The 14,864-nt window shown below is 38.7% G+C and overlaps 1 protein-coding gene across 4 annotated transcripts in view; it reads right to left on the bottom strand.

Annotated features, from left to right (window-relative positions):
* The window catches only part of LOC150109786 (uncharacterized), a 1,408,745-nt gene that overhangs the window by 231,648 nt on the left and 1,162,233 nt on the right, over nt 1-14,864 (bottom strand). For all 4 annotated transcript variants that reach the window (XM_090396626.1, XM_090396635.1, XM_090396653.1 and 1 more), the window contains one exon: nt 11,216-11,241. In XM_090396626.1, the coding sequence (XP_090252752.1) occupies nt 11,216-11,241 (26 nt within the window). The remainder of the gene's footprint in view (nt 1-11,215; nt 11,242-14,864) is intronic.

The raw sequence follows: 14,864 nt of genomic DNA, 5'->3' as shown, positions 1-14,864 counted from the left end.
TCACTAATGCCAATAACCTGTGGTTTGGAAGTGCCAACCAATGCCAAAAATTCTTCCTTCTTGTTCCTAATATTCCTAGCATTTGTGTACATGAATTGCAGACCCCCATTAGTCCCATCCCTACCTTGATGCTTTATACTAACTATAACATTCTGATTTGTCATCCTTATTTGCTTGGGCATATTATACTCATTCATACCCTCAACTGCCTCCCTAAGGCCTGCATATCTATTCCCCCACCTTAATAAATCTAGTTTCCCTGATTCTGCACATCCACTTCATTCAACAACACTTTTTCAAGTCTCCTTACACCGTAACCATTCAAATGCAAACCATCCATCTTATATAGATCCTTTAGCCCATCAAACTCACTCCATACGTCCAAACATTCCACACCACTCGTCATGCATAACCCACGCATAAAGTCATTTGCAATTATGGCCCTCCTTCTAAACACTTCACCATCATACCATGGCAAAAAACTAATCATCGTAACTCTCTCACTCTTTTCATTTGCTACCTCAAACAATTCATTCAGGTCCTCAATCATTTCCATTTTATCTCCTTTCAAATTTCGTACCTGCCACAACTATCATTTCTTTCACCCTTTCGTTTTGCTCTCTAATAGACTCACTTACGTCCTTGATGGTCACACCAGGTTGGGACCTGGTGCTCTCACCCTATCAGTCACCCTCTTCCACATTCTATCGAATCCTTGATGCCCTGCTAAATCTGAGTCATGGAAAGTGTAGAGCACCCAAAGTATCATGACTGCAGGAACTAGGGTTTTATCCTTCCATTATCCTATGTCGTCTTGTTTTGACAACAGAAGACCATCTTCATCTATATGCAATGAATTAAGGAAGGAATATTCTTATGAAAGTATCCCACCTCTCTGTATCTTCTGATACAACCCCCCTCCCCCACATGGTTCTATTTTCTGGGCCTCCACGATAAGTGGTTTTTCCCAGACTTGGAGATGAGTTTTTTTTTTTTTTGTGTTCTCTTCTACACCTTCAACCTTATTTATAGAAGTTATATTTTTTTCTCGTGGAAAGGTGCTCTGAGCCTAGGGACCTAGGTAAATAATCTGCAACCACATTAGTTTTCCCAGGAATATAATTGACTTCAACCTAGACCTCCTGTAATTTCAGAGTCCATCGAATTATTCTCTGGTTTTTATCTTTCATGGACGACAGAAATGATAACAGCTTATGATCTGATCGTAAGATGATGTGTTGCCTCAGTAACAGTTAAATTTGCCTCAGTAACAGTTACTTAAATTTTCTAAGAGAGAACACAATAGCTAGTGCCTCTTTCTCTATTACGGAGTAGTTTAGTTCAGAGGATGAAAGCTTTCTACTAACGAATGCAATGGGTCTGAAGTATTCTAAAACTGAGGCAATAGTGTCATTGGAAGCATCAGCTGAGAGATAAAATGTCCTTCCGAACTTAGGGTATGCAAGAATGGGTGACCTAGTTAACACATTCGCTTGCCACGCTACTTCGGCATAGTCTGTTCCTGTACGCCGAGCAATTTCACTTCTTCAAGGTCAATACGGTACTCTCGTTGCCGGCGGTCAGCGTCATATGAGTATACTCGTAGTTAGCTTGTGCAGAGCATATACCATCTATGAGAATACACAGTTTTGATGCTAGCTCCACAAGTCAAGCATTTTCACTTCTTCAAGGTCAGTATGGTAATCTTGTTGCCGGTGGTAAGCGTCATACAATATACTCATAGCTGGCTTGTGTAGCTGGTTTACCAACTACGAGTATACTCGTAGTTGGCAGCGAACACGTTAAAGCGAGATTTAGGGAGTTATAAGCACACTATTGTTCCCCCCCCCCCCCCCCAAGTAAACTTTACCCCTTCTTTGTGAGTTTCACGATGGGTTCCATTAATTTCGAGCAATCAGGAATGAACTTCCTATAGAAGTTGACCATTCCTATATACCTTCGAATTTGCCTTATAGTTGTTGGGATCCTGGCTTTTAATATTGTAGTCATATTATCCTGAGTGGGGGCTATTCCAGCTTCACTGACAATGTGTCCTAAGTACTCGATTTCCCTAAGGAAGAAATGACATTTTGAGCACTTTAATGAGAGTCGAGCTTTGTTCAACCTATTCAGAACACCTAGCAGAATTTCTTTGTGTTTCTTCAAATCTGATGAATAAATCAATAGGTTGTCCTGGAAGCATATGACTCCCTTCCCCAACACGTCTGATAGGATCGAGTTCATTAGGGACTGGAAGCTCATGGCTGAGTTTCTAGCTCCTTGAAGGAGTTGAGAAAGCTGATACTTTTGCCATCTTGTAGTGAAGGCAAAATATTTCCTGTCTTCCTTCCTAAGGGAGATTTGAAAATAGCCTGAGTTCAGATCCAATTTAGAGAAGTACTTTGCTTCCTCCAGACCTATTAGCAATTCTTCAATCTTACACAAAGGAAAGTCAATAGGTCTGGTGACCTTATTCATCTCTCTCAGATCCAACACAAACCTCAAGCTACCATTGGGTTCTTCGACTAGTATGAAAGGACTGTTCCATTGGGAATTTCTCAATGATGCCTGCCCTCTCATAGTCCAGTAATAATTTCTGCAGTTTCTCCATGTGTTTGAGGGGTTTGATATTGCTTTACATATACTGGGAAATCAGACATAATTTGGAAGCATGATCAACCTTGTCAGTGCAGGTCAATGAGGCAATCTCTTCGGTGAAAACTCTAGGATAACGCTGAAATATCAAGGAGAAGAACTCCTCTACTTCGTTCTTTTCCTCTGCTGACTTTGTCAAACTGGTGGCATTGTGTAACAATGTTTCTCTCCATTTTAGGGGGCCCTCTTCCGAATTTACTACTTCAATGTCTAGAGCCTCATTTATTTCCCTTTAATTCTCTATTCTGAATTTTGGGTGCTAATTTTTTCCACAAAGGGATATTGTTCCCTTAGCAAAGTCGCACATAAACTGATATCTCTGAAATCGAGACCCAGTATGATTTGATCACTGGTATCTGTGACTTCAGGGAGGACTAAGAGCTCATGTGACAGACTCACAGGGAAACACGGAATGGAGAGCTTCACATTTACCTTCATTGTTGTGAGGAGCTCAGTCTTAGCAATCCCTGTTATCTTGATGGGCCTTGCCAATTCAATGATGTCATTCGGAGAAACATTATTTAATTTTATAACCAGCGACTTAGGAATGACAAAAACACGAGCCCCTATGTCGAGCAAAATGTTACATGGGATTTCTTCAGCCAAACCCTGCACAACTGATAGTGGCCCCCTTCCCCTCACCTCTGCTACAGCCACACTTTGCATCTTGTAGGTTTTGTGCATAGTTGATTTGGGTTAACAATCTGATTCATCAGGGAGTATATCAAGAGCCGTGGCAGTCCTTCCTGAATTTAAACTTCCCTCATTTCCCTTGTATTATTGGTCTCCTTGTCTGGAAGAGTTTATATCTATATCTTTATTAGGATGGCCATTGGGCTTGCACCCTGTCATAAGCTTTGTATTTACTATTACTGACATATTTACCCTTCTTTTCAGCTTTTCCAGCATATACTCCTGATGATCTAGTACCTCCGTTTTTTCCTTTTTTGTCACTTGTTTGTGATCCAGAGGTCTCTCATGCTCTCTCTCTCCTACTTCTGGATTTGGAATTCTCTTTACATCCTGTGTGTAGGGAGATCTGGTTTACAGTGTCCTCTCCATTTTGCATGCTATCCTCAGGGGAACTGATCTCTTCCAATAATAACATTTGTCTTAGGGAAGAGTAGTGACAAATCTCTTCAAGTTTTCTTTCCCTTTCCCTAGCCAATTTATAACACTCTTCCAAACTCCTTGCTCGTTTCTTATATACTACTTCTCTTAACTCATTGCATAACCCCAATCTAAACTCCTGGAAGGTCAACCACTCAAGGTGAGATTTGTCCTCCTTGGATACACTCATAGACCGTGCAATTGTCAATAATCTATTAAAGAAACCTGTTATGCTCTCTTTGTCATTCTGTATACACCTGTATAGTTTCCACAAAGTTTGGATGGGACTTCTTACACCGGAGAACCAGGGGATCAAAATCTCTTTGAACTTGAAGTATTCCAAGATGAGAAGTTGGAAGTCTGTCCATCTACCCACTTTCCTTAATTCCTCGACAAAGCCAAAAAAAGCTAATATGTTGTCAGTTTCCTCTCCAAAAAATTGTGAAAAAAACTTGCTGAGGATTTATAGTCCTGAGGAATTCACCATTATCCATTCCTGTACTACACAGGTGATTCATACTTGTATATTAATTCACAAAATTTCAAAATTTCACACACAAAATTTTTTTTATTTTTTTATTATTTTTTTTTTATAACTGCCTGATTCTAATCCAAAACTTGCTCACTTTAATTCACTATATTGATCAATTCAATTTAGTGAATTAAATCCTGTTGGCTGCACTATTGTTAAAACTATGTTTTTATTGTTAAATCTAATTCTTATTAATTAATTCTTGTTTGGCTCCGGCTTTGTAAAATTCTACGTTTTCTTGTTTGAAACTTATCTTAACTTTTACTTATTGTCAGTTGCGTTACCTCTATCTTGTGGGCGCAAATAGTAAGGCTCACGTGTGCAAGATGTCGAGAACAAAGAAAGTGCCTCGGGCTGGAGCCAATCTCTTTGTCTGATTTACTGGTGTTTATTATTATTATTATTATTATTATTAAACAAGACCTCATGGAGTCAAAGACTCATCTAGGAGGTCCTTTTATCTTACACACACATCTCATCATACCGTGTCTTAAACACATTCAAACTACTTGCAGACACCACGCTCTCAGGCAAGGCATTCCAATCACTCACAACTCTGCACGAAAAAAACCTGCCTCTCACTCCCTTACTCACACCCTCCTTATACAGTTTCCAGGGATGACCTCTGGTTCTCCCCTGATCTCCCACTATTCTCTGTAGAACTTCTCCACCATTGATCCTATAACAACCCCTTACCAACTTGTAGGTCTCTATCATATCTCCCCTCTTCCTTCTCTCCACGAGACTCTGCAAATTACATCTTTTCAATCTTTCCTCATACTCAACATTCCAGAGGTCAGAAACTATCTTAGTCAGTCGCCTTTGGACCCTTTCCAACATCTCTTCATCCTTCTGAAAACCCAGTGACCAAATCTGGGCACAATAGTCCAAGTGTGGCCTAATCAAAGCCTTATACGTTGGAACAAGTATCTCCCTACTTCTACATGTCAGTGTCCTCTGCATCATTCCCAGAAGTCTTTGCGTTGTCTTCACAATTTTGGCGATGTGTCCCCTAAATTTTAGATCCTTATCCACTATCACCCCCAGATCTCTTATTTCGTCTACTTCCAACAATATATTCTCACCAAGCATAAATTCTGCATCCCATCTTTGTTTTCCAAATTTTAAAACTTTACATTTTGCAACATTGAACTCACATCCCCATTTGCTTGCCCAATCACTCAATTTATTCAAGTCTTCTTGCAAGGCCACAACATCTTCACTACTCTTTATGGTTCGTCCCAACTTTGCATCATCTGCAAACAACTGAATATCTCCATCCAAATCTTCACCAATATCATTAATATATAAGTTAAATAGTAATGGCCCTAAAACAGACCCCTGAGGCACTCCACTAGTGACTTTCCTTTTCCTGGATATTGCACCCCCATACACAACTTGTTGATACCTATCAGATAGCCAGTCTCCAATCCAATGCACTAATCTAATATCCAACCCCATCTTCTCTAGTTTGACTGTCAACTTATCATGAGGTACTCTATCAAAAGCCTTTGCGAAATCCAAGTATATTACTGTGTATCCTTCTCCTCTGTCCAAGGAAGCAGTCACTTTATTGTAATAAGTAAGTAGAATACTAAAACATGACCTCCCTTTAGCAAATCCATGCTGTCCATCAAAGATTATACCATTGTTGTCAACCCAACTCTGGATCCTAGTTCTCACAAGCTTCTCCAACAACTTAACCACAACACCTGACACACAGATAGGCCTATAGTTTGATGCTTGAGTTCGATCACCTCCTTTATGAAGTGGCACAATCTTGCCCTCCTTCCACTCTTTAGGAACTTGACCAAGTGCAAGACTCGTATTAAAAAAATATGTCAAGGCAGGTGTCAACTCTCTGGCACACTCCTTCAGAATACGTGGTGATATATTATCAAGTCCCACAGCCTTATTTACATTTAGTTTACTCAACTCCCCAAACACCTCTTGCTCACTTACAGTCAGTCTCTCCTCCCCATCATCAACTGCTCTTAATCTCTCCATGAAGTCACATACACAAGATTGAAAGATCTTTATGAATTGCTCATTAAGTATCTCCACAACACATTCTGCAACAGCTGTCTTTATACCATTTCCTCCAATCAATGTCATCCTTCCATAATCATTCTTTCTTTTGCTGGCTACATATCGAAAGAACTCCCTAGGATTCTTTTTGGCTTCATTAGCTAACTGCTGTTCATACCTCTCTTTAGCTACTCTCACCAACCAAGTCACCCTCCTTGCCTGGTCTTTGTAGACCTCATGAAATTGGTTACTTCCACTTCTCTTATGCTGCCTCCACAATGCCTTTTTTTTCTGTATTGCATGCTTAATCTCTTTATTCATCCATCTCACACCTACCTTATTTAACCTTCTCACCCGTGGTATACATTTAGACATTGCATCTACTAAATAGTTTTTGAAAACCCCCCAAGCTGCATTGATCTCTTTTCCAGCTAACTCCTCATTCCATGCTACATCTGCAAGCTGTCTCCTGAGCTCTTCATAATCACCCCCCTTGTAGTTCCACATATTATTCTAAATTAAATTTTGAAAAATTTGTTTGTTAGTCAGCTGTGCCACCAAAATTCTAGGATAAGAAGTGTATCTCCCTCCGAAGAATAGAACACACAGCTCCTTCCTTTTCAACTTATCTCTTTATCAAATTACAAATATTTCTTAATCTGCAGTCGTGGTAATATCTACTTTAAGACACATAGGTTCAATTTTAAGAGTAGTGCATTGAACTTACAGATCAGGCAAGGTTATTTTAACAAGAAAACAATTTATTCATCACTAAGAAACAAATACACAAATGACATAAATAAATATGACTTAAATCAAATATGTACGATATATCTAACAACTCAATATAAGTTATACAATCATCTGAATCTCAGCAGAACTACTTGTCTAGAAATTTACCCCCCCCCACCTTTCTTAACTTTACATATAATCAGATTATCAACAAATAAAAATTCAGCCTTATGGAATGACTACAACAATTAACTACAAATAGATTCACAATTAAATTCAGCTAGGCTTTCTCTTACATAGAGTAAATTAATTCAATTTTTAGCTCAAGGTCTAAAGTCATGCAACTCTAATTTTAAAACAATTCCATCAATTCAAACCACCATCACAATTTAAGTTTCTTTCTGACTAAATAAGGGAAGGTTCTTACTTTTCATGAAGTCTAGTCATCTATAGCTGATTATCTCTTCTTGTTCCCTTTAGACCTCATCACTGTACCTGAACATCTTTTCTGAAATTTGCAAGACTTCTTTCTTGTTATCGGCGGACAATTTAATTCCTACGGCTTGGAAGTTCGGTATCTGGTTCCTCCTGATACAACATGCCTTAGTTGCATCATTCTTCTGGCCTTTGCTTCATGAATACAGGTCTCTGAATAGGATAACGATTCAGCACCTACGATTCTAGTGAAGCTCAGCTGCCGTTAACGAACATTGTACCTTCTTCTATACTCCTCGGCTTACGGTGACCTTGATACTGTCATGAGTCCAAATTCTCTTGTCAGAACTCTACATGACTTCCTTCCCCACGAACAAAAACTCCACTCCAGAATGTACGTGAACCCCCATAAACAGACTAAACCAAGCAAGTCCGTAAGTTTTCTCGGTGCAGCAAACTGCTATTTATACGGTTCCGCTGATCTTCGTTTTTCTTATGTCGTAGTCCCCTGGGTACCCTGATGTTCTGCACCTGTCACCATCATTGATCAGTGGATCTAGACGGGGAAACCCCCGTGTAATGTCGACCTTCGCGTTTGCAGTAGCCTCAGGTTATGACTTAATCCCTTAATCTGTATGGAATTTCAGTTGACTAGAGGTATACTTAGACACAATTTATCTTATATATAATTTCCTTTGTTCTTACACAAAACTTTTGATATTACAATATTCAATAATTCACAAAGAAAAAACATTATTTCCTTTTCTATTAATGCACAAGTATTTTAGTGGGACTTAGCATACTTGTAAAATCTACATAAAAGGTATTTTATTACAAAAACTTCTTTTATTCAAGATTTTACACTGGGCAACTCGTATAAAGAAATTAATGACTTCACATTACTTGCTTTAGTATCCCAAGTGGAAAAACTTCCAACAACTATCTCTAATCGAGAGCATTTCAATAATAAGGTATGACACCTTTTGGCTACTAGTATATGGAAACATGACTTCTGCCTTACTTTGACCTTGTTATTACCTCTGGGTCTGACTCCTCAATAAATGTCGAAACTAGTCTTTGTAGTGACCCCTCCCATAATACATAGCATTATACATGTCCAAAAGGATATGTGCTTTACGAGCCATTTCCATTTCTTTTTCTTCTTATTCATCTTCAAACCTTCTTCAGATCCAGCTGTTTTCCCTTGATCTGAGGTCATCCCTTTCCCTTTTTGTCTGCACATGCATTCACATAATTTTAGAGAAACTGCATTTCTCACACTGCATTCCTCTGTTTGCTCTGAACCTTCCTGTTTCACCATCTGTCTTGCACAGCTGTTTTCTCATTCCCTATACTCATGCAGTTCACTTCTTCATTCACAAACGTCTCTTCAATCTCTCCTGTCTTACTCTCCCATTCTTCCACATCACTTACCACTTGATCGGATTTATTCTCTGCACTTACTTCTCTAACTTCAAGCAGCAATCTCTCCAAGCGACTCACACCAAAGCCACTCAAATGTAGTTCATCGCCCTATACAGTTAACCTTGTCCTTCAAACTCATTCCACACATTAACAAACTGCCCTCCTTTCTCCTCACACATCTTTACCTCATCTCACCACTATCATACCTGGGCAACATGCTTACTAACATTCCTATTACACTATTCTCTTTTATTTGTCTCAACAACCCCCTGATATCCAATCTGAAGTCTTCTTTGTTTGCAGTCAAGTGATTTGTACCTATTACAACTTTAACTCTTTTGCTTGCTTACTTCTCATATCTAATGCCTCAATCACTCTATTCATTCTACCTCCAGTAAAACATACTTTATGCATCCTCTCATCAGCACACCTTTAATAATTGAATCACCATACAACGCCACTCCCAGGTCTTTCATCACCTCTTTTATACCAACATTATTTGTTTTCATCATTTTCACTCTTCCATTCATATCTCAAATTCTCTTAACTTCATTTCTGCATTTATTTCATCTCTTGCCACATCTTAACCAACTGATCTTTAGAATCTTGAATCACAATTTTGCTCTCATTCATTCATTCTTTCTAATTTTCAAACCTTGCATCATGCACGCTTGTTCACAATCAACGCCGCTCACCACCTTTTCTTTAACTGCACTTTGTTTTATAACTTCAGCCACATTTGCATTACTTTCATCTTTCTTACCATGAATAGCTAAGTTTCTCAGATCAGTCGTTCTCTTTTTCAAAAATTTTTTAACATTTGTTTACTGCTCTTTTACACTTTCCTTTTCTATCAGATGAGAAGTACTCATCCTTCTTGTGAAATTCTAGCTGCTAACACTTTCAGTTATCAACATATCAGAGCTCATCAAATCCTCATTCAGATCACACTTAACACACACCCTCCTTCCATCTGCCTTAAATATCCGCAATGTATCAATATAATCAAACGAGTACATTTCGTACACCTCGCGTTTCACAAAACGACTGAAATCGAAATTGAATTCCTGCATGTATAAAGTTGCCGCTATCTTTCCTTCGCTGGTTACTATACTGAGCTCTAATTTCAAAGAAGTTGTAAACAAACTTAAACAAAAGTTCTGATACTAATAACACTGCAAGCACCCAACTTTTATAGCAACTCTTGCACACGATCATAGATTTAGAGTAATCTCTGCCATGAAAAAGGAGGGGTTGTGGGTAACTGATTTAAATATTTTTTGGGGGGTTGTAGCTATTGGATAAGAAGGTGTTAAGGATATGGTTAAGTTTAGTAGTTAAGGCATTGTTATCTGAACTGATTAATTTTTCCCTGTTATATAGGGTTTTTATAATCTCATATTGTTGGGAGAGGAGGTGGTGTGACTGCTGGTGAATGCATCTACCTGTATGTGTAAGTAGATGCATTCTGGCTTTCTCTGTAAACAGAGAAAGTCAGGGATTTACAGACTGCCATGTAATCAGAGTGTCCAGGAAAGGGGAGACTGTTGTTGTTTTCCTTTTCTAAGATAAACAAACAATATCAGGAAATGATTGGAATGCCTTGCCTGAGAGTGTGGTGTCTGCAAGGAGTTTGAGTGTGTTTAAGACACAGTATGATGAGCTGTGTGTGTGTGATAAAAGGACCTTCCAGATGAGTCTTTGACTCCATGAGGTCTTGGGCTAGTAATAATAATAATAATAATATATCCAAACATAATTCGGATATCCTGACAACATCAAGTTCCACCAATACAGCCACTCAGGACTTGCTGACCATGCATTAGACACCCACCACTGAATATGCTGGAAGAAGGCCACTTTATTATACCACAACAAGCACAAGTACAAAAGATTATTCCTTGAATCAACATCGGCTCTGAAAAATCTTCCGACCTTCAACAACTTTAGGTGTATGAGACTGCCCCAATTTGGGAAGCATGCATTCTAAGATCATCGGCCCAATTGCCAAAACAACCCAATTTAGCCAACAAGGAGGCAGCTTTTAGGACTGTAAGACAGACTTCATTTGCCTTTCTTCACCCTCATTTGTTTAATGTGAGTGGTTGGTGCACATATCATTGTTTAGTGATCCCTGAAGATGGCAATTTAACATTGTCAAAATATCTGTAGTTATTAATTAAAGGTTTTATAGTTAATAATTTATTTCATATTGTCATTTCCTAAAAAAGTAAAAGCATTTTAATATAATTAAAAAATTCGGAATTATTTGAAATAATTTATAACTATAATACTCACAACATGATCCTCTTCATCACAGGTTTCTATAATAAAAACAAAAAGTGAGGATACAAATAACATCAAATAACCCTTGAAACTTAAATATTATATGACTAATAAAGATAACAAAGTTGATATCTGCTAATATACAATATATCAAACTTAATATCTTAAATGGGCAACCAAATATTTTCTAAAATATAATAAATTACATTTTTATTAAATTAAAATCAAGAAATTAACAAATAGTAAATTAGTAAAATATAATGCGTGAGAAAGGTGGATGCTCCAAGAGGAGGTGAGAGAATGTGTAGGCAGGAAAGTAATGGGATGATCAGGGATCAAAAGGAAACAGATGGAATTGCAAAGGGTTCTAAAATGAAGAAGCAGAAAGGGAAATGGCCCCAGTCCAGCATGGAGAGATCACATCGAGTGAGTGGTATCAGTGGAACTAGCTGTAGATCCAGAAATGAGTTGTTGTGTTTGTATACCAATGCTAGAAGTATAAGAAACAAGGCGGATGAAATGGTTGCACTAATTGCGTCTGTGCACCCAGAGATTGTCGGAATAAGTGAGACATGGTTAGATGAGGATGACATCCTGACAGGAATAGAGATGGAAAGGTATGATGTGTTTCGTGAGGATAGAAGGGGTAAAAAGGGAGGGGGAGTGCTATTGATGATAGAGAAAGAGTTATGTCCATACAAGGTAGAGATGCAAGGGGGAAATGGGGCCAGTGGTTTTGAGGCAGTATGGTGTGAGATAGAGGTGAATAGAATCAAATACTTGGTGGGATGTTGTTATAGACCTGGTAATGTGGATGGTGGTGATAGTGAAATGTATAGTCAAATAAGCCAAGCAAATAAGAAAAGGGTGATCATTATGGGTGATTTTAATTATGGCAATATAGACTGGAATGAAGAGATAGCAACTGGAAGTAAAGAAAATGAGTTTCTTGAGTTTTTGAGGGATAACTACCTCAGACAGTATGTAACAGAGGGCACAAGAGGATTAAGGGTCTTGGATTTGGTCATCTCATCGGAGGTTGTAATTATCAATGAGGTATCAAATCATCCACCAATTGGTGAAAGTGACCATGAGGTGATTACTTGGGTGGTTGCCAGCAGTGCAAGGACCCCTGTGAAAAAAGGGTATATGTGGAACTACAAGGGGTTGGGGGTGATTATGAAGAGCTCAGGAGACAGCTTGCAGGTGTAGCATGGAATGAGGGGTTAGCTGGAAAAGAGATCAATGCAGATTGGGGGATTTTCAAAAAATATTTAGTGGATGCAATGTCTAAATGTATACCATGGGTGAGAAGGTTAAATAAGTTAGGTGTGAGATGGATGAATAAAGAGATTAAGCATGCAATACAGAGAAAAAGGGCATTGTGGAGGCAGCATAAGAGAAGTGGAAGTAACCAATTTCATGAGTTCTACAAAGACCAGGCAAGGAGAGTGACTTGGTTGGTGAGAGTAGCTAAAGAGAGGTATGAACAGCAGTTAGCTAATGAAGCTAAAAAGAATCCTAGGGAGTTCTTTCGATATGTAGCCAGCAAAAGAAAGAATGATTATGGAAGGATGACATTGATTGGAGGAAATGGTATAAAGACAGCTGTTGCAGAATGTGTGGTGGAGATACTTAATGAGCAGTTCATAAAGATCTTTCAATCTTGTGAATGTGACTTCATGGAGAGATTAAGAGCAGTTGATGATGGGGAGGAGAGACTGACTGTAAGTGAGCAAGAGGTGTTTGGGGAGTTGAGTAAACTAGATGTAAATAAGGCTGTGGGACTTGATAATATATCACCGCGTATTCTGAAGGAATGTGCCAGAGAGTTGACACCTGCCTTGACATATTTTTTTAATACGAGTCTTGCACTTGGTCAAGTCCCTAAAGAGTGGAAGGAGGGCAAGATTGTGCCACTTCATAAAGGAGGTGATCGAACTCAAGCATCAAACTATAGGCCTATCTGTGTGTCGGGTGTTGTGGTTAAGTTGTTGGAGAAGCTTGTGAGAACTAGAATCCAGAGTTGGGTTGACAACAATGGTATAATCTTTGATGGACAGCATGGATTTGCTAAAGGGAGGTCGTGTTTTAGTAATCTACTTACTTATTACAATAAAGTGACTGCTTCCTTGGACAGAGGAGAAGGATACACAGTAATATACTTGGATTTCGCAAAAGCTTTTGATAGAGTGCCTCATGATAAGTTGACAGTCAAACTAGAGCAGATGGGGTTGGATATTAGATTAGTGCATTGGATTGGAGACTGGCTATCTGATAGGTATCAACAAGTTGTGTATGGGGGTGCAATATCCAGGAAAAGGAAAGTCACTAGTGGAGTGCCTCAGGGATCTGTTTTAGGGCCATTACTATTTAACTTGTATATTAATGATATTGGCGAAGATTTGGATGGAGATATTCAGTTGTTTGCAGATGATGCAAAGTTGGGACGAACCATAAAGAGTAGTGAAGATGTTGTGGCCTTGCAAGAAGACTTGAATAAATTGATTGATTGGGCAAGCAAATGGGGATGTGAGTTCAATGTTGCAAAATGTAAGGTTTTAAAATTTGGAAAACAAAGATGGGATGCAGAATTTATGCTTGGTAAGAATATATTGTTGGAAGTAGAGGAAATAAGAGATCTGGGAGTGATAGTGGATAAGGATCTAAAATTTAGGGGTCACATCGCCAAAATTGTGAAGACAACACAAAGACTTCTGGGAATGATGAGGAGGACACTGACGTGTAGAAGTAGGGAGATTCTTGTTCCATTGTATAAGGCTTTGATTAGGCCACACATGGACTATTGTGCCCAGATTTGGTCACCTGGTTTTCAGAAGGATGAAGAGATGTTGGAAAGGGTCCAAAGGCGACTGACTAAGGTAGTTTCTGACCTCTGGAATGTCGAGTATGAGGAAAGATTGAAAAGATGTAATTTGCAGAGACTAGTGGAGAGAAGGAAGAGGGGAGATATGATAGAGACCTACAAGTTGGTAAGGGGTTGCTATAGGATCAATGGTGGAGAAGTTCTACAGCAAATAGTGGGAGATCAGGGGAGAACCAGAGGTCATCCCTGGAAACTGTATAAAGAGGGTGTGAGTAGGGGAGTGAGAGGCAGGTTTTTTTCGTGCAGAGTTGTGAATGATTGGAATGCCTTGCCTGAGAGTGTGGTGTCTGCAAGGAGTTTGAATGTGTTTAAGACCCGGTATGATGAGATGTGTGTGAGATAAAAGGACCTCCTAGATGAGTCTTTGACTCCATGAGGTCTTGTTTAATAATAATAATAATAATAATAGTAATAATTAATATAAACTAATTAAAAAAAAATAATGCTTTGACTGGATTCGATGTTCAGATTGTAGTTCAGGCTTGCAAGAAGAGAAATGTTATCAACTCATCATGCAAAACTGAATATGCTTTTGGGTATATGTGTGTTTTGCATACTGCTGTAATGGATTTTAAAGTAGATGGCAAGGAGCTATGTGTAAAGTGTAATTTAAATGTTAAGTTAATGGGAAGTGAAGTAATTGATGGCTAGGATGAAATGAAGGTATAAATACAGCAGGAATGAATTTTAAAGAAAACTCATCATAATCCATCTTTATTATTCTAGGGGAGTGAGATGAGATATCATAAGCAGTAATAACATCCCATCTCACTC

The sequence above is a fragment of the Typopeltis vanoorti genome, chromosome 1, assembly GCF_054136105.1.
Source record: "Typopeltis vanoorti isolate ZY-2024b chromosome 1, IOZ_Tvanoo_1.0, whole genome shotgun sequence".
Classification (NCBI taxonomy): Eukaryota; Metazoa; Arthropoda; class Arachnida; order Uropygi; family Thelyphonidae; genus Typopeltis; species Typopeltis vanoorti.
This window is presented reverse-complemented; position numbering and strand designations above follow the sequence as displayed.